This window comes from Balaenoptera musculus, chromosome 3 (assembly GCF_009873245.2).
Source record: "Balaenoptera musculus isolate JJ_BM4_2016_0621 chromosome 3, mBalMus1.pri.v3, whole genome shotgun sequence".
Classification (NCBI taxonomy): Eukaryota; Metazoa; Chordata; class Mammalia; order Artiodactyla; family Balaenopteridae; genus Balaenoptera; species Balaenoptera musculus.
In genome coordinates this window covers 304,933-324,684 of record NC_045787.1, presented here as the reverse complement: position 1 = coordinate 324,684, position 19,752 = coordinate 304,933, and the positions used below count along the sequence as shown (strand labels likewise).

The window sequence follows — 19,752 nt, the reverse complement described above, 5'->3', positions numbered from 1 at the left end:
ACCCCGTCCAGCGGCCAACGATGGCATCACATTCCTTCTGAATCCGTGGGTCCACAGGGTAACGCTGTGCTCTGCTGCCCTTTGAACAGCTTCTTGGGTCTCAGAAGCATTCCCACGCAGGAGAAATGCCATGAGTTCTCAGGACGGGCTCTTGGTGAAAACCCCAGAGGGTGACATGAGCAGAGGGTCACTGGGCAGGCAGCGCAGCACACACTGTTCTGGTGGGGATGTGGCTGGCCTGTGCGATGTGAGGGCGCTGTCTCCACAGAGGCCACTCTTCCGAAAGGCTTTGCTCAGGAGCCCTGACAAAGGGACAGGGGCGTGTGCTGGGCCAGAGGTACCCCAAGCGTGTCTGATGGCTCTGTCTCCGGGACAGGGGGCTGAGGATGGGGCTGCGGACAGAAACATGGGCACGGCTGAGCCCACCACAGCCCACTGCACCGGGCCGCACCCCTGGTGCTGGGCGCCGTGTGCCAGACCCTGTGCTCAGCTCAGTCTAGCCCCCGACAGCAACCCTTGAGGCTGACCTTCCTCCCCTACTGAGGACCCCTGGGCTACCTCACAGCAGAAAGTCCTCGAAGGACACCCAGTGAGGACTGGACCCCTCGGCAGCATCTGCCCAAATGGTCACCCAGCTTCCCCCCCACCCCAACTCAGAGCTCAGCCACCCAGTCAAGCCGCCCAGTGGAGCAGGATCTGAACCCGCTCTCTCTCCACTACACCACTGGTGGCCACTTCCCATCAGCAAGAAACCGGGGAGAAAACCCGAGGAACAGTCATACTGCTCAGGTCTCCTGGGACTCCGACATAGATACTAGAAGATGCACCCGCCCACGTCCCCACCCACCTGCCCACCAACCCATCTGTCTGTCCATCCAAACAGTGTCTCCTGGGTGCTCTGTGGGTCAGGCAGTGTGTCAGGAACTGAGGAGGCATCCAGGAGCCTCACGGGCTTCGTGGAGCCCCTCATTCATGGAACGATCTTCCCACGGGGAGGGCAGGCCTGGCCGGAAGCCTGGAGGAGGGAGCCCACGTGTCACAACTGTGAGATGCGATCAGCTGTGGTGGGAGAAGGCAACACCTCAGGGAAGGAGACCCAGAAAGGGTCTCCAAGGAGGTCAGGGAGGGAGCAGAGTCCCTTCCTCTAAGTAGGAGGGTCGCTAGGCGGCCGGCAGGGCAGGTGAAGGGGGCGGGAGGGAGGCTCTGAGCAGCTGCGTGGTGGGCACAGGTGCTGAGCAGGGGCCAGGTTTCGTGTGGGTTCTGAAGGTGCAGCGGACAGGTATGCCGGGGGATCGGAGCAGGGCGCCTGCCTCCTAGGCCTGGGGCAGAAACGCCGGAAGAGGGTATGCCCGGTAGGTACTGAGGCTGCAGTGTGGGCCTGGGAGGAAATGAGCGCTGTGTTGGCCTCATCCAGGGCCCAGGGGAGCCATCTAGCTGGGAGCACAAGCAAGAGCAGGTCGAGGCCTGGACGTGGAGCCCCGGCCAAGCCCTGGGGAGAAAGGGCCGGGAGTCCCCTTGCTGGAGGTCTTGTGGGGGCGGGGGCGCTGGGCTCCCAGGTCGGAGGGGAGGGGCCCCTCATGAAAGGAGCAGGGGCAGCCCCGGATGGGGGAGGGCAGAGGGACTTGGATTCTCCCCCACCAAGGCGCCGTGGGGAGGCGCTGGCTTCTGACAAGTTGTTGACCCTGTCAGGAAATGCAGGCTCCAGGCGGAGACACAGCAGGGGCCTTAAGGCCTGGCCCCTTCTGACCCGCAGGCTTCTAGTGGGTTCGGCGCAGTCCCAGGCCCCCGCCTTTAGGGACAAGGAGCGCCTCCGGGTGAGTGTGCCCACAGCGGCCCCAGGCAACTCAGGAGTGGAGCCAAGGGGCGCCCGAGGCACCGACGCCCACACCCGGCAGTTGAGACCGCAGGGACCCCGGCGCTGCCCTCCGCCCCCAAGGGAGGCGGTCGCCCGGGCCTGCGCCCTCCCGCCCCGGGCGCCAGAGAGGGCGGGACGGAGAGCGCGCGGGGCGGGGAGGGGGCAGGCCGGCGTGAGTGGAAGATGAGGTTCCCGGGGCGCGGCGGTGGGAGGCGAGGTCTGGCGGCCCGGCGGGCGTGCGCCGCACGCCGGCGGGCGGGCCGAGAGCAGGCGACTCCGGCTGCGCTCTCGTGCGCGCGGCGCGGGCGGGAAGGCTCCGCCCCGGGGAGGGAGGGGGGCGCCGGATTAAAGGCCACCCTGGCGGGCGGGGACCGGGACAGCAGCCCTCACCCAGAGCGCACTCGGCTCCGCGCCGCCCAACGCGAGTCCCGCCGGCCCCGCTGGTCCGGCGGCCCCGGCGCGGCACGTCCCGCAGGGCGCAGCAGGTCTCTCGCGACCTGAGCATCTGGGCAGGGCGCTGAGCGGTGGCGGCGATGCCAGGGCGCGGGGCCCCGGGCCCCGGTTGGGGGCTGCTGCTGGTGCTGCTGGCGCTGGGCGAGCTGCCGCGGGCGCAGGGCGTCGAGGAGAAGCCTGGCGGCGCGCACGGGGAGAGCCAGGGCTTCCAGGTGGTCACCTTCAAATGGCACCACGTCCAGGACCCGTACATCATCGCGCTCTGGATCCTCGTGGCCAGCTTGGCCAAGATCGGTAAGCCGGCTCGGGCTCCTTGGGCGCGGGTTCCTGGCCCCGCCGCGACTTCCCCTCCGCCCACCCGCGGGGTCTGCGGGTCCCTTCCTGCGCCCCCGGCCGACAGAGCCGGCTGCCTGCGCCGCCTTCTTCACGGGCTCCGCCGGGTCCGGGCTCTTCCCTGTGGAAGGGGCGCGTCCAAGGCCGGTTGCCCGGCGGTCCCGTTGGGGAGCGCCGCGGCCAGCCCCGGGGATTTGGCCCTGGGTCGCTCAGGGCGAGGCTCGGGGACTGCGAGCCTGGCCGGGCCCGGAGTGGCAGTGCTCATGGCCGAGGGTTACCCGGTCCCGGCCGGGCGGCGCAGCCTCCTGAGTCCCCGGGTCCCCGGGTCCCCGGGTCTCCGCGGTCGGGACTCCCTCTGCCCCATCCAGGCCAGCAGACGTCGCGGACTGCTCCGCGCTGGGGCTCCCGCAGCCAGGTTTTCTGTCCGTCGGGCTTGTCGGGGCTGTGAGTGCAGGAGAGAGGGAATGTCCTTGCCTTCAAGCGCTGGAGCACTCCGTCCCCAGTGCAGAAAGAAAAATGGTGTCACCAAGATGAAACCCAGTACAGTCCTATTTATAGGAGCAAGTTTTCCACTGACAGTGTTTCTCTTCTAAAAATCCTGGTCTGTCAGATTTCTCTTCTCCTGACTTGCTCCACTGAACCAGCAAAGTGGGAATTGCAGGTAACTCCCGGGCAAGGTGACAGGAAGGTCAGCTTTCTTAAGAGCCTCTGAGGACCAAAGTTTCAACGTGTTGATCAACACCAGGGAGGGTCTTCCCCGAGGTGGCGGAGGTGTGAGGGCAGGCGTAATTAGTAGGTGGAGCGGGGGAAACCCTGTGAGGGGGTCTGAGGGCTCCCCCCTCGCCACAGAACAGCCGGACAGGGATGGGTCAGCAGAGGTTTTGGAATGGGGAGGGGCCAGGGGCTGCTGACCTCCTCAGCAGGACCAGGAGGGGCAGGCTCTGGGGAGAGTCGGTCAGAGGACTTTGGACCTGGCTTTGGGGGTTCCTGGTGTTCCTTGGCGGCTGGTTACAGCTTGTTTCTCCTTCAGCCCTGCCTGCCATGTGTCCTGCTGTGCCAGCGACCTCCCTTTAAGTCTCTCGTTTTGTTCTGTTTCTTTAAAAGCTCTCCGACCCCTCTGCCTCCCCCTTTTTCCTCCCGTGTCTGTTTAGTTCCTGGGCCCTGCCTGCCCGGTCCCTGGGCCCAAGCTGCCCTCCACTCCTTGGCTTTTTTGTGGGGGGTTGTGACGTCAGCAGTGAAATGTCGGCACCGAGATGGGGTCTCACGTGCTGTGTCTCCTCTGGACGTCTCTGCCGCAGGGGACTTGTCGACACTGGCCACTTTCTGCTGGTCACTTACGGGGCAGGTCCAGCCTCACCCTGGGGCTCTAGGAGCAGCACCCCGTCCTGAGGGTCCCCTGGGAGCTGACGAGTTTCTGGGGCAGAGCGGGGGTCTCCTCCTCAGCCCCCTTCTCTCTTCTGTGAAACCACGGTCAGGATATGTGCAGGGTGGACCCGTGACGCTCCGGGGGTCCCCACCTGGGACCTGGAGCCCCCCTGTCCTTTCTGTGCAAGCCCAGCCCCAGGTCCTGCACCTGGAGGTCCAGTGTCTGTTATTCACCCAGGAAGAGCCTGCCCCGAGGTCTCCTGAGCGCTCGTCTCCTCCAGAGGGGACCTTCTTGGGGGGGGGGGGCTGCTCCCACCAGCTCCGCCTCTCGTGGGCAGGACGGGCCCAGAATGTGTTTTCCTGCCGCCACTTCAGTAGCTCCGCCTCCCCTGGGGCTGCTGGCCCCATCCGAGGGGGAAGGGGGGCCAGCTTGGGTAGAGGCTCGGTGGGGGGCTGTAAGGGAACATGAAGAGGACCCCGGAGAGAAGACCCACGGGGCCGGCCTGGCTGGCCTGGGAGTGCCCTCCTGCCCTGGGCCAGGCCTGGCCCCGACGCTGCCCACGCTGTCCTGCATTTGGAGGCTCCTGCTGTGACGGCAGAGGGTCTCGCCCGTGAACAGGCTGCACAGCGGAGAGACTCCGTTCTCCCATCTCAGAAAGTAAGCTGGGACCTCCCCAGGCCCAGCCCCCTCCCAGCCACGCCCCTGTCCTCTGGAACCCACTGCACCGACCCTGCCCAGGTCCCCAAGGCCCTCCGGGCGGCTCAGCATGGGCTTCACGTGACGCCGCCTCTTTGCCCTTCCCTGCGGCGCCCCGCCATCCCCTTCTGCCCTGTCCTGTCCCTGTTGCCCCTCGGCTGCCCCTTCACCGTATACCTCGGGGCCCCACCCTAGGCCTCCCCGCCGCAGCCCAGCACCTCCAAGTATCCGTCTGGTGCCCGGGGCCCCCGCCTCTAGCGCACCAGGTGTCTCTGCACAGACGTCCCCCCGCAGCTCAGACAGAGATGAGGAGCAGGTGTGGTTGCCGAGCGCTCAGACCCCCGAGACCCCAGGCCCCTCTTCGCGGGTGCATTCGGGCCTGCCCGGGTCCCTCCCTGCTGTTGCGTCGTCAGGAAACGCAGAAGGGGATGAAGCCAGGCCGGGAGCTGGTGCGCAGCTCCCGGCTGAGCCTGCAGGGCCGAGGTTGAGGGCTCTCCTGCAGCGGGTGGGGCGGTGTCTGCCCCTGGGTGCGTGGGGAGAGCCGGGGCCACGCGTGGCACGTGTGCTCCGCGGGGCGCCTCCAGTCTGCAGCCACTCAGCTCCCACCAGGATGAGTCTGGGCCTTGGCGCCGGTTGGACTCCCTCTCCCTCATCCTGTCCTATCTCCTCTGGCCCCCTCTGGGGCCAACGCCTAGTGGGCTCAGTGGGCGCACTTCGGCCGTGCGGGATCGCGAAGCTGTGGCAGCACTGGGTGGGGCCCACCTGAGGGTGGAGACCCAGGCGGCTTCTGCAGACAGAGCCTGGAGGTGGTGGGTGACCAGGGTAGGTGCTCCTGGAGGCCGCAAGGGAGACCCCGTTTGTCGTGCTCTGGCGCCGAGCCGGTGGGTTGAGGGCACCGCTGACTTCTGGCCGGAGCTGCTGGAAGTGGTGACTTGGCTTCTGAGCTGGGGAGCCAGAGGGGCAGGCGGAACTCGCCGTCTCTGCTGTTTCTCCTCTCCCTCTCCGTCTCCTCTGTCTCTAAGAGGGCGGCCCCCGCCCAGATCCCACCCCCAAGGAGGGAGGGGGCTGTCCCCACACCCCGGCAGGAACACTTCGGGAAGAACCCGGAGCCCATGGGTCCCCCCGGATTCAGGGAAGGCAGCAGTTGCGGTGGGTGGCGCTGGCCCAGGCGTGCCCAGCAGCCGTGGCCCTCTGAGACCCTCGGCCCCTCCCCCATGGCCCCTGGGGTTTTGCAAGTGGTCCTGCTCCATGCTTGGTCACCCCCTCCCTCTTCACCCAGTCTTGGAGGAAGAGACGCCGGCGGGGGCGGGGGGTGTCCTTCCTAACCAGCAGAAGCCGGACACGGTCCCCCGGGCACCCTGAGGAGTAGCCAGGGCCTCTATGGTCAAGCGTGCGACCCTATCTGCACACTTTACCCGCTCTGCCCCTCCGAGACTGCAGCACCTTGGCTCCTGGAGACGCGGGTCCCTTTTCCCACCTGTGCTCCAGCTGGAGCTCAGCCTTGGGGTCACGCTCTGTTCTGCCGGACGTTGTCGGCAGCTGCCTTATCAGGTCAGACTCTGCTCTCCAGGCCCCTAGACCCCGATTCCTGTCACTTGCAAAGCGCTTCCACTGTGGCTTCTCCTCTGGTCCAGCCCCAGCCCTTGCCAGGGGAGGGGCACAGCCCCCGGGTGCTGGGACACCCATGGCTTCTGTCCAGAGCACCTGCCGCGTCGGTGGATTTCTCTGAAGTTCGGGTACTGGGTGTCTGCCCTGGGTTGTGCTCCCAGGCTGTCGGGGAGTGGTGGGCAATGTTTACCTCCTTGGGTTGACACCGGAAGCTTGTGGTTTTCGCTTCGTGTGCTCTGGTCCTAAGACCAGAACCCCCATCGCTGCACCCAACCCCTGTCCCTCTTTCCTGTGGGCTCCCCGGCGCCCTCCACCATGCTCTTCTCCCTGTTCCCACTGAATTTCCCTTACACCGCTCGAAAGAATGCATGAGAGGATCTGGAGAACAAGGATGACCTAAAAAGGCAGGGTGAGCAGCGGGAGTCCTCGGTGGACCCCATCCTCCCAGGAGTAGACGAATCAGTGGGCCCTAGTGGACCCCAAGCCTGGCAGGACAGATGGAGTCAAGACCCATCATCCAAGGTCTTGGAACCAAGGCCTCTCCCAAGAGTCTCTATGGGAGGGACATTCTGTGCTGAAAGTGTAAAGTCTCATTTGTCAGGAACTGCCCGTGGGAGAATTAGCCACGGGCTGTAAAACAATCCACTGCATTTGGAGCTAAGGTACCTCTCTGGAGTATCCTGAGGAAGAGGGGCAAAGGTTGGGAAGTGCTGATAGCCCCAGTCCTGCCTGCTTGGCAGAAGGAACTCTCCAGGGATTTTCCCATCCAGCCAATTCCCACAAGAGGATCCAAGAGAATCACGGCAGTGTTCCCGAGACTGCAAGTCCCAAAGGTCCCTGACACCTGCCGCTGGGCTCTCCCAGTCCGGCGCCTGGTCAGCCTCACGTTTATTTCTTCCCAGCGTCCGAGTCCCTTCTGACAGCAAGTTTTACCAGGAGCGTGTGGCAGAGTGGGGCAGGGGGCTCAGTGTGCAGTGGACCAGGTCAGGGCTGGTGGTCCTGGGCTCCCTCCACTCCTCCTGCCTTCCCTCTGAGAAGGGACTCCTCCAGCCCTCTCTGCGCTGGAGCCCAGAGTGGGTGGTGACCTCCCTGGGCTGAGGTGGGCACAGCTGGGGCCCGTCCCCTGCACCAGGAAACCTTGGAGGCGCCTGGGTGCTTTCCTGGCGTGATGTCTGCTTCACTGGGGTGGCTTTCTGCCCACCCCACCCCTGCACCTTTGCTCCCAGCCAGCCCCCGCCCTCCTTCGTGACCTTGCTCAGTGCCTCCTGCCCCTTCTCCATCCCTTCTTCATACTGTGAAGTCTGTCTTCTCTGTCTGCCCAGGGCAGGGGGAAGAGGGGTGCTGGCGGACCCCAGGTGCCTGTAGAGGCCCTCCCCACCCAGCCCTGCCTACAGAGCCCACCAGACTCGGGGAGCTGAGCTCCAGGGGCCTGTGGGCCGGGTGGGGATGAGGGAGGCACACTATTAGTGGGGGGGGATGGGCAGGGGACTGGCGGGGTGGCAGAGGCCCGAGGAGCGCCGGGCACGGGAGCAGCAAGGCCCCGTGGGTGCGAGGCTGTGGCCCTGCCGGCTTCCCTGGGTTCTAGCTGAAGCCCAGCCGCTACCCCCCGTCACCCCTGCGGCCAGGCCAGGAGCCCCACCCACCAGCATCTCTGCCCCCTCCTCTTCTGAGCTCAGAACCCTCCGGCCCACTGGGGTCTTGAGGTCGCCCCCTCGACACTGGGGTCTGGGTTCAACCAGGTCAGCTCTGCAGAGGCGGGGGCTGCGTCTGTCCGTTCCTGCGCGTCCCCAGTGCCTGGAGGCAGGCCTGCCCCGGCGGCGCTCCTGCAGGTGTGTGTGCAGACGTGTGTGCTCGGCGGACGGGCCGCTAGACGGGTAGCTGGGCAGGCGCGTGAGTGGGGGAAGGGATGGACACTCCACGGCGGTGTGAGCTTCGTGCAAACCCTCGAGACGCGAAGCTCCTCAGCCAGGTTCTCGGCCGGAATTGCCACACACGCACACCCGGTGACCGCCCCACGCCGAGGGCAAGGCCGCGTCAGCTTGGAGCACCGCGGGCTGTAGGTCTGAGGTGGGGAGAGCTCGCCCGCGCGAGGCCTGGCCTGAAGCAGCTCCCTGACGAGCTGATCCGGTCATTTCACACCCAGTCCTGCCTTCTGGAGCAAGACAGGGCAGAACAGGCTCGCGGGTCCCCACCCGCGGGCCGCAGACAGACGCCTGCACGCCGGCTCACGGGCCCCCTGGGCGGAGCCTGGACTCGGGCCCCAGCCACGCAGTATCCCCGGCACGGTACAACATCTGGGCTCCAATGTTTGATTTATTTTATTAGTGCAGCCAAAATGCTTGATTTTTAGCAGCCACAGCTCTGAGCGCTAGTTTAACATTCATCTTACAAACATTAATGCTGCCACGTGCCCGGCACCGCTGCAGGCCACGAGGACACGGCTTCCAATGAAACAGACCCAGACCTCCTCGGGGTGTGTCACGCCCCCGGGAGCAGGCGAGTCCAGCCGCGGGATGCATGGCGTCAAGTCCTGGCAGAACAGGGAAAGAGAATAGCGCAGGTGGGGAGGAGTGAGCCCTGAGGGTTAGGGGGACATTTCCAGGGTCCAGACGGCCCTGCAGAGGCCCTGAGGTGGCCATGTGGGGGCATGTTTGCGGGGCAGCTGAGGAGGCCACCCAGGAGAGGGGTGGCAGGTGAGGGGCCAGCGGGTCCACCGGCCACACGCGTCCCAGCGAAGTGGGGCCTCAGAGGCTTCTGGGCCGAGCACCCTGGACCCCTCCGGGAGGGACAGGACCCCAAGGGAGAGATGAGGGTGGGTCGGACCCATCACCCCCTGAGCTGAGCTGCCCCGTGGTGGTTTGTAATGTTTGCAAAATCCCTCTGATTTTGTAAGATTCTTCCCATAAGCGTGTTCAGAACAGACAAGCCGGAAAAACGGTGCGTACCTGCTCGAGGATCGGAAGGGAGATCCAGGTCTGCCTTCCGGAGACTCCGAACGAGGTGTCTGAGCACTGAGGGCCCAGCCAGGCAGTGTCGCTCCGGCCTCTGCGCCTCCAGTGTCCCAGGACAGGGAGGGGCCTGGTGCCGCCTCGCCTCTGCCGGGGCCCCGGCTCTGCCAGGCCTGAGCCGCCTGTAGGGCTGGGGCTGAGGTCCCACTGCAAGGCCCCGGGCGGCATCTTGAGGTCACGGGGTCTTTCCTTGGAGCTGGCTGCATCTCAGGCCCACGTCTGTGACCTGAGTGTTCACACATCGGTTCTAGAATGAATGGAGAGGCCCCAGGGTTTGCTGGACACAGGGGTTCAGAGTCCAGGCTGAGGGGTCAGGTGGTGGCCAGGGTGCCGGCTTCCCCCCTGGGGGGCAGTCGAGATGGGCCGCAAAGGGAGGGGCCGGCAGAGCAAGAGGGGCTGGGGGAGGTGGTCCAGGCGGAGATGCCAGCCACGGGGCCCCAGCGCTGGCGGGTGGGGAAGGTGTCAGGGCCACCGGAGCCACGGTGGGGGGTGGTCAGGGCCGGACGGTGGAGATGTGGGACAGGCTGGAGGGTGTGGACTTGGGGGGGTGTTGAGCTGAGTCATCACAGGCCCCTGGTTGAACCCTCTGCTTCCGGCACAGATGTGGCCCTGGCGGGGTGGCCAGGTGTCGGCTCAGGAGGGCGTCCTGTGAGCCTGGACCTCCAGCCTCTGGGGCCGGGGGCAGACCGGGGTCCTCCAGGGCCCACCCGGTGCTCGCGGAGGAGGCCGCAGGCTGGAGGGCGAGGGTCAGGCCCCGTTTCCTCCTGGGTACATCAGGAAGACTGCGATGAGTTCACCACCTGCGGAGCTCTCTTGCCAAAGTCCAACTGGTTTCGAGTTCTCAGCTGGGAAGGCCGAATGCGAAAGCTGGAAATGGCTGCTTCTCACAGCTCTTGGAATCACACAAAGGGTGGAAACCGCCAGCTCGCAGGGCTCTGTCTCTGCTCAGGTTTAGCGGGCCCTAGACGTTGGGGCTCAGCGAACACGGGCCTGCAGCCTCCCAGCCTGCTTCCCTTGGCACGTGGCCCTCACGTGCTGGGTGCCGGTGCGGTGCCCCCCTGCCTGCTGCTCGGTGTGGACCCACCGAGGCAGGGCCGCCCGGGAGGCCCTCGCGCCTGTGTGCGTGTGCTGGTGCCCGTGGGTTGAGGGTTTCACCCGTGGCACTAAGATCTAGTCCCCAAGTGGCCGTGGATGCTGGGGACCTGAGGTCCCCTCATGTGCCTCTGGGTCACACTCTCCCTACCAGGGTCTGTGAGGAGTGGGTGAGACAGGCCTGGGGCTCTGGCGAGTGTTCACATCGTCCTCACCCCACACAGTCAGCGGGGGCGCACTCCCGGGCGCCCACTCCAGCAGGAGAAGCCGGGCTCCCAGGGGCGCGGCTGGGAAGAGCCTTGGCCCCCTGAGAGCTGTATCCTGGGGTCACAGAGGCCTTTCTGCTGGAGAAGCCGCCAGGCACCCCCAGGGCAGGGCCCCAGAGCAGGCCTCCTCAGCGCTGCCTGGGGGTGGGGGTGGGAGGGGTGCAGCCTCCCTCCCGCTACTTTGCACAGGCCCGTTCGGAGGCCAGGCTCTCCGCAAGGCAGCGTCGCCCCCAGGCAGCACCGCAGTAACTCGTAACCGAGCAGAACGTGCCAGAGCACCCCCACGTGTGACTGCTAACCCCCACCTAACCCTTCCGCCTCCTGAGGCAGCGAAACCTTCCTTCTCCTCCTCAGTTGACAATCCAGACGGAGACCGGCTGCCTTGTAGCCTGGGGTGGGCGTGTCGCCGGCCTCAGACTCTCATCAGCTTCTGGGAAGCCTGGCGAGACCCCCGGTTCTCAGTCCGGTTCAGTCCCCTGGGGGTCGTCGGCCCCAACATCTCGAATCAGAGCTTCTGGGGTGAGGCAGGGGCCAGGCCCAAGCCTGTGGGTCTCCCGGGCGGGCAGCAGGCGGAAGCAGACGGTCGCTGTCCTGAACAGGCGCCGCCCGGCTGGGCTCCTGGAGGCTGCCTGCAACCTCACAGGATCTGAGGACGCCCCAGGGCCCCCCACACCCTGGCATCTGCCTGGCCTGCCACTGCGTCTAAGAGGACTTGTGATGGCCTTGCTGTGGGCAAGCTGCTGTCCCCTCTGACCCCTCAGCCTCCTCAGCAGGGACACGGCCAGGTTCAGCATCTCCCTTGGGTGCAGACTTAAACAGGTGCTTAGAAGGTGCCGGGTGGACATTCTGTGAACACTGTAGTTACCCTGCACAGCACCCGGCCTTAATAAGAGGTCAACGAACAATAGTTGGATGAAAACGAAAATGCCAAGACAGTCACACAATAACTACAGACACTAAGTCTGAGGTGGACGGTGGGAGCCAGGACCTCGTGGCACCAGCAAGGGCAGGGGCCAGGGTCCTTTAATGCCGGGTAAGGAGGGCGCTGGGCAGTCCTGACCCCCACACACCTGTTGCCTGCAGCCTCCCAGTTCCCACCTGTCCTGGGGTGGGAATGATTCTGTGGACTCAGCAAGGTGCTGGCTTTTACCCAGTGAGTTCCCAGCTGGAGAGGGTGTTGCACGGAGCTGGCCAGGAGTGTGAGGAGTGACCTCTCTGTGACCTGGTGTTGGCCCCACACAGGTGCACCTCAAACCCCGGCTGTTAGGTGACCCTTTCGGTGCTGGGGTCTCCAGTACAGTGCTGCTAGGATTTGGGAGGGGGGATCACGTGACCGCCATTTAGCAATATAATTAGTGAACAGAGCAGGGCTCAGGGGTGAGTGTGTGAGGTGGGGCCTGTGGGCACACACCCACGTGCAGGCTGTGAGGGCCCAGCCCTCTCCCCCTCATTCCCCCCCAGCCCCATACAGCCTACCTTCCTGGGGACACACTACAAAAGGAGGGCAGTTTTAAGCTTCTGAGAAGGCCCTGGATGGAGAATGAGGCATCTGTTGTCAAAACCCTTTACTCATTAACTTGCTAGAACCAGGAACGTTCCGATGGCAAGGGCGCCCTCAGCCCCAAGCCCTGCCCACGGCCTGCCTTGGGGGCCTGAGGGGAGCACATCCTGGCCCAGCACCACCTCTGCCTTCCGCCGGGGCACCCCAGGGAGGCACTGGCGATGCAGGGTGAGCACACGTGGCCGCCGGGGGGCAAGGACAGGCTCCTCTCGCCAGGCCAGGGGAGCTAGTCCAACCCGACTGCCCCCCGGGCCCAGTGCCCTGGGACCCTCCTCCCAACACGCCCGGCCCCCCCCCGGCCTCTTCCAGCTGGTGCGGGGGGCAGAGACCAGGGGAATTTGTCCCTGCAGCCCCCGCAGACCCCCACCTGGCCCTCAAGGGCACCGAGGGAACTGGCATGCGAGCAGTAGCTCCGGCGGGCTTTCCATTTACAATCCTGGTTTTCTCACGATCTGGAGATTCCTTTTAGTGTTAATGAGCTGAACACGTCCGGAAGGCAGATGGCGTGAGCGCCCTCCCAAGCCACAGGCTGCAAGTCCTTGCTGTCCTGAGCCGTGCCCGTGGCCCGTGGCCACGGAGTCTCGGGGGAGGGGGGCCCGAGAGGCGGCCAGGAGAGGAGCGGGAAGGAGGCCGGCTGCCCGGACGGCCTGTCCTCAGAGGAGGCCTGGCCCTGACCCCGTGCCCGCGGTGGCCGCCTCTGAGGACAGGCCGCCCGGAGCGCGTGGGACCACCGCATCGCCGCCCCCCCCACCGCCTGTAGGAGCCCCGGGGCCGCGCTTAGCTGTTCTCAGCCTAATCCACGCAGGCCCCCCGGCCTGACCGTGGGAAGTTAAAGTTAAACGAGACAAGTCGTCCGCTGTCCGGGAGCAAGGTCCTCCGCTTCGCAGCCGCGCACCCGTCTGCACCTCTTCCCGGCAGCCTGGCCTGGGCCCGCCCGTCGGGGGCCCACGGGGTGTGCGCAGGGCGGGTCGCAGGGGTCGCAGCCTCGGCTCCCGCCTCCCGTGGAGCTCCCGGGCTCCGAGGACCCTGCGTCGGTGGTCGTCGGGGCCCCTCCTTCGGGGCAGGGAGAGGCCCGCAGGGCTGAGGAGCCGACAGCAGCGAGGCCGCTGCGCCCCGGGCGGGACTTTCTCCCCCGGGAGGTCCTCTCGCGCCGAGTCCCGTGTGAACGGAGCTCCCGGATCTCAGCGAAGCGCCTTGTGCCGCAGACTCGAAGGTCTGAGACTGCCGCGCACCCGGGCCTGGCCGGCGCTGGACCGCGGGTCCGCCACGTCGCTAGCGGGCTTTGCCGTCGTCGCCGGGGCCACCAGAGCTGGTGTCTGAAGATGGTGCCGCCCCTGCTCGCGCACACTCACGCTTGCCCACGCCTCCCTCCTTGGCACCCCGCCGCACACCCCCAACGGGCAGGCCCCCTCCCGGGCCGGCGTCCCGGGTCCCGGACCTCACTCTGCTGGTCCGTGGGACCCCTCCCTGTGGGTGGCAACAACACCCTTTGCAGTAAAAAGTGGGGCTTTTGTTTGTAAGAATTCTGGGGGAACCTTCCCGTCGTGTTGGCGCAGTAGAATCAGGACGGATGGTTGACGCTGGCGGGAAGTTGCAGGCTGACGGCACTGGGTTCTCCCTCTGGGTGACAAGCAGGCATGTTTCCCAGCCTGCCCATCCCGCCCTCTAGTACTCAGTGTGTCACCTCCGTCCCTGGCCCGGCCTCCTGAGGCCACATCCCAGCGCGAGGCCCACCGTCCAGAGGAGCACCCACCGTGGCTGCAGAGATGCTGGCTTTTAAAAGTTAGTAGACCGAATATTTTTAGTTGTAAATTTACAGGATCATTGAGCAAAGAGTCCAGAGAGTTTCCTGTACTCCCCATCCCTATTCCCCTCCCCTCCCAACACACACACAGTTTCCCTATTGTCAACATCTTGCACTGGCACCGATCATTGGTTACAATAGATGAACCAATATCAATACGTTATTATTAACTGAAGTCCAAGGTTTACATTAAATTTCCATCAGTGTCATACAATCTATGAGTGTGGACAAATGTCTAATGACATGTATCTACTTTATTTATTTATTTATTTTTTGTGGAATCTTAGTTCCCCAGCCAGGGATCAAACCCGTGCCCCTTGCATTGGAAGCGCGGAGTCTTAACCACCTGACTGCCAGGGAAGTCCCAACCACTGAGGCTTTTACTGTCTCCATGGTCTTGCCTTTTCCAGAATGTCCTAGAGTTGGAATCCTACAGGATGCAGCCTTTCACATCGGCTTCCCTCACTTAGCCACACGCACCTAAGGTTCCTCCACGGCTTTTCATGGCTTCATGGCTCACGTCTTTTTAGTGCAGAATGTTCCACTGTCTGGATGGACACAGTTTATCCATTTACCTGCTGAAGGACACCTTAGCTGCTTCCAGGCTTTCACAATGATGAATACAGTTGCTATAATCATCTGTGTGCAGGGTTGTGTGTGGACATAAGGTTTTAACTCATTTGTGTAAATACCAAGGCGCATGATTGCTGGATCACATGGTAAGAGTGTGCTGAGTTTGTAAGAAACTATTATACTGTCCTCCAGAGCGGCGACGCCCTTCTGCATTCCCATTGGGGTTCCTGGAGCTCCAGGTCCTCACCAGCAATTCGTGTGGTCAGTGCCTGGACTTTAATGATTCTGGAGGATGAGCAGTGGTGCTGTTTCCATTTGTGTTTCCAACAGCGCATGGTGTGAGTGTCTCTTCGTGTCCTAACTTCCATCCGCACTTCTTCTTTGGTAAGGTGTCTGTTTAGATTTGGGGCCCATTTTTCAGTTGGGTTGTTTGTTTTCTGATTGAGTTTTAAGAGTCGTTTGTATATTTTGGATACAAATCCTTTATCAGATGTGTGTTTTGCAAATATTTTATGCCTGTCTATGACTTTTTTCATTCTCTTAGCTTTCACAGACACTTCATTAATTTGAAGGAACCCCAACTTATCAATTCTTTCTTTCATAGATCATACTTTTGGCGTTGTGTCTAAAAACTCATCTCCAAACCTGAGGTCATCTAGGTTTCTCCCGTCTTATCCTCTGGGAGTTTCATAGTCTTGCAGTTTCATTTTAGGTCCCTGATCCACTTTGAGTTGATTTTTGTGAAGGGTGTGAGGTCTCGATTCATCTTCTGTGAGGACGTCAGTTGTTCCAGCACCATTTGTCGAAGAGATTGTCTCTGCTCCATTGCGTTGTCCTTGCTCCTTTGTCAAAGATCGGTGACCGCATTTATAGGGTCTGTTTCTGGGCTCTGTTCTGTCTGTTGATCTATGTGTCTATTCTGTCCCCGACACAGCACTGTCTCGGTTTCTGTAGCTTCACAGTAAGTCCTGGAGTCGGGTGGTGTCCATCCTCCAACTTGGTTCTTCTTCAATGTTGCCTTGGCTGTTCTGGGTCTTATACCTCCTCTCCATGTAAATTTGAGAATCAATTTCTTGATATTCACTTAAAATAACTTGCTGGGATTTTTTATTGGGGTTGCATTGTATCTGTGGATTATGTTGGGAACTGACATCTTGACCATATTGAGTCTTCCTCTCCATGAATGTAGACTCTCTCTCCATTTATTTAAATCTTCTTCAATTTCCTTCATCCAAGTTTAGAAGTTCTCCTCATACAGGCCCAGCACATATTTTGTTAGATTTATACCTAAGCATGGGTTTTTTTGGTGCTGATGTAAACGGTATTGTGTATTGAATTTCAAATTCCGTACATTCACTGCTAGTTCATAGGAAGCAATTGACAATCTACATCCTTCAGCCTTGCTATCATCACTTACTAGTTCCAGGAGTTTTTTGTTGATTCTTTGGGGTTTTCTACTCAGATGATCATGTCACCTGGGAACACAGCATCTGCCCTGCGGCCCCGCCCCCAGTAAGGCCAGTGTGCTCGCCCTGTGGCTCCTGGCTTTGCTGCCATGTGTTGGGCATTTCAAGCTACCTTGGCCGGAACCAGACATGAGGTGGGCGAGGCGGAAAGGAGTTGTGATGTGAGCTTCCCAGATGTGGGGAACCTGCCCCCTCCCACGTGCTTGCTCCCTGAGTTCTGATGTTCCCACCAAGATTTCAGTGCCATACACTGTTATGACGACACGAAACGTAGCCTGGAATAGCACAGATCACTGTTCCATTTCCTGCACAACCGTTCGTTTTACCTAAAGTTAATGATTGTCTGTGGTCGGTGGTGCCATTTTCTATGTACTTAAATAACTCCCTGCCCCAAACCCCTGCAGGCTGCTGTGCTGCACAGCACTTCAGCCCCCGTGTCTGCTGCTTTGTCCTGAGACACCAGGTCCCTGGGCTTCCCTCTGCCAAACACAGCACCGGCCCTCCCGTCACTCTACCCTCCATGGGGCACCCTGCCTGGCATCCCATGCCTTCTGTCTTGGGGAGCCCCTCTTAGGTGGACTCATTCTCCACCAAATGTGACTTTCCCCCCCTTCCTCTGGGGACTGGCTGTGCAGTGGAGGGTGACATCGACCGTCCTGAGCAGACTGATGACCTACTGGATTCATGCTGGGGACCCTTCCCCTCCCCCCCACCCTCCTCCCACCTCCTCTCCCCAGTAATGATGTGCTTTGAGGCAGATCTCATTTCATCTGTCGAGCTTGGTCCCCAGAAGCACAAGCCTTTCATCCGGAGACGTTTGTGGCTGCTTCGTCCGTGTCTCTCCCTCTGTCCCTCTTCTAGCTCCTTCTGAGAGAACCTGTGTTGTCCTTTCTACTCTTGAATTTTCTCTCCTGTGTTGGTGTCTCTGTCTTTTTCCTCTGTCTTCTGAGAGAGCCTTTAGCTTCATCTTCCAACACCTCCGTTGAGTTTTGTTGTTTGTTTTAATATTTATTTATTTATGTAGGCCGCGTCAGGTCTTCGTTGCGGCACGCGGGATCTTCGTTGCGCCACGCAGGCTCTTTGTTGCAGCCCGCAGGCTTCTCTCTAGTTGTGATGCGCGGGCTCCAGAGTGGGTGGGCTCTGTAGTTTGCAGCACGTGGGCTCTAGTTGAGGCGCGCGGGCTCAGTAGTCGTGGCACACGGGCTTAGTTGCCCCGTGGCATGTGGAATCTCAGTTCCCCGACCAGGGATCGAACTCGCATCCCCTGCCTTGGAAGGCAGATTCTTTACCACTGGACCACCAGGGAGGTCCCTCCATTGAGTTTTTAGTTTCTGCTCCCGTATTCTCTCATATTAACAAGAGTTTGTAAATCGCTGAGTGCACTCTTTTGTCTAGGATGCAGCTCCTTTTCCCAGTGTGGACCTGCCTCTCCCTGCAGCGTTTCCTCACTTGCTCTGCTTGTGCTTTACATGATTCGGCCACTGGTTTTCAAGCCCAAGATCTCCCATGCCCCACCCCTCCCCCCCCCCCCGGCTGATCAGGCTGGGTCCGCGCACGTGGGGGCCGACCTCACGGTGCCCAGCAGGGAGCGCGGGGGCTGCAGGGGTGGGGAGGCCAGGATGCCAGTGTCTTCAGACCCCCCTTTCCTGCTGGCCTGGCCAAAAATCTAAAAATAAAGAAAATAAATGACACCATTGCCCTTTTGTTTTCACTGGGCTTGGGAAGGAAACACTTAATCCACCTTCCTTGCAGGAATCTGATTTTCATCTTTACGACAGCCCAGAAAGGTCTAGACTGTCATCTTACGATAAGGAAACCAAGTCTAAAAGGAATAAAATAATAACTTGCTAGTGACCGGCAACACAGGTCCCTCAGAACAGAAAGCCCTCGAATGTGCAGAAACCCTGTCTCTTGACCCCTCTGACAGGTGCTGTTCCTCTGGGTGGCCCCAGCACGGGGTGGGGGGCAGCTCCTGCCCTTGGTCCTGAGCCCCCTGCACGCGTTTGGGCCGAACGATGGGAACCTGGGGGTGCAAAGCAGTCCCAGTGAGGGTGTTGGCTGTGCCGTTCGCCCCCAGGGACAGTTTACATAGCTCTGTCCAGCTTTTCTCAAGACCCGGTGCCCGTGCAGGGTCCTCTGATGGTCTCCCCGCCCTTTGCCCTCTGCAGCACGGTGTCCATATCAGAAATCAATAGTCCCATCGCTTCCTGCTGCTCTGGGTCTGGGCAGTGGCCTGTGACAAAGTCCTGGCTTCGGGGCCAGTGCTGGGAGCGCCCTGATAGCAGGGGCTGCGGTGACCCGGCAGCCACGTGAATGGCAGACGTGGTTTATGACACCTTGGGACATTGCCCACGCACTTTATCTGCACAAAAGACATCCTCAGAGAAAATGGCCTTGCTGAAATTTTTCACACGAAGGTATAAAGGTCAGCGAGATGTAACATTGCTCCTCTACAGGAAACCTGTTTCCAGATTCCCCGAAGCCGCGCCAGAGTGGAACAGCCTGCATCTTGGCTCCGGTGGACTTCACCGTGAATTTGATCACTGCAGTCAGTCTCCAGACCTCCAGCCAACCAGCAGCTCCACTGAGGTCAAGACTTTTCTCCCCTCAGTGATGGCTCCCTGTGATGTAACTAACTTTATGTTCTTAAATCTTAGAACTCTGAAGAATGCCTCTTCTGGTTTGTTTAGCCTCCAGGGCCACCAGCCTCCAGCTTCCTCATTCTGTAAAAGCAGAGTCACCGAGCACATGCCATTCTGTGGCCCTTTTTACACCTCACGCAGAGAAAGGGAGTTTGTGTGGTGCCGACGCTGGGATCCGTGTGATTCTGATTTGGAAACCTTACCTCTACCTGCCTTTGCTGTTTTTGCTGCTGTGCCTGTCACAGCTCAAGTTCAATGAATTCTTTTGTGAAGTAAGGTCTCAGTGACCTGATTACCAGCTACCTTCAGCAATCATGCCCTGTGTGTCATTAAACTGACACCGTCAGCGTGAACCATCTGTGCCTTGGCCCTGCCGTGGTGCTCTGCTTGGGCCCAGGCCGTGGAGCAGCCCCTCTGCCCTACTCTGCTGAGGGCCTGGCCCCAGACCCCACCCAGCTCACCCCGAAGTCCAGGCGCCCACTTCACCTCTGACCTGCAGCTTTTAGGCCCTTCCCGCACCCAAACTTACCTGCCCTGGACCCTCAGCTTCACTTGAAGCAGAGCAATAGAAATCGTCTAATCTGAAGTAGTTCTCAAGTCTATAAATTGATATCTTTCATCAAATTGGGGACATTTTTGGTCATTACTTCGTCAGATTGTTTTCTACTCCATTGCCCTCTCGTCTCCTTCTAGGACTCCAATTTCTTCTGATATTGTCCCACAGGCCACTGAGGCTCTGTTTACTTTTTATCTTTCTTTTTTCTTTGTTCTTCAGATTGGATCATTTCTACTGTCATCTCTATCTACTATTAAGCCTATCCATTGACTTTTTTATTTCGGTTATTGAATTCTTCAATTCTAGAATTCCAACTTGGTTCTTTTAGATATCTTCTATTTCAAGGGCCAGCAGACTACGCCCATGGGCTGGCTACCAGTTTTTGTAAATAAAGTTTTATTGGAACACAGTGGTGTTCATCTGTTTATATATGTTATGACCGTTTTGTGCTATAGTGGCAGAGCTGAGTAACT

At 61.0% G+C, this 19,752-nt stretch overlaps 1 protein-coding gene across 2 annotated transcripts in view; it reads left to right on the top strand.

Moving 5' to 3' along the window:
* Positions 1-2,187: 2,187 nt before the first annotated feature.
* Positions 2,188-19,752, top strand: part of SLC9A3 (solute carrier family 9 member A3) — a 42,979-nt gene continuing 25,414 nt past the window's right edge. For both annotated transcript variants that reach the window (XM_036845660.1, XM_036845661.1), the window contains exon 1: positions 2,188-2,602. In XM_036845660.1, the coding sequence (XP_036701555.1) occupies positions 2,389-2,602 (214 nt within the window). In that variant the 5' untranslated portion in view covers positions 2,188-2,388. The remainder of the gene's footprint in view (positions 2,603-19,752) is intronic.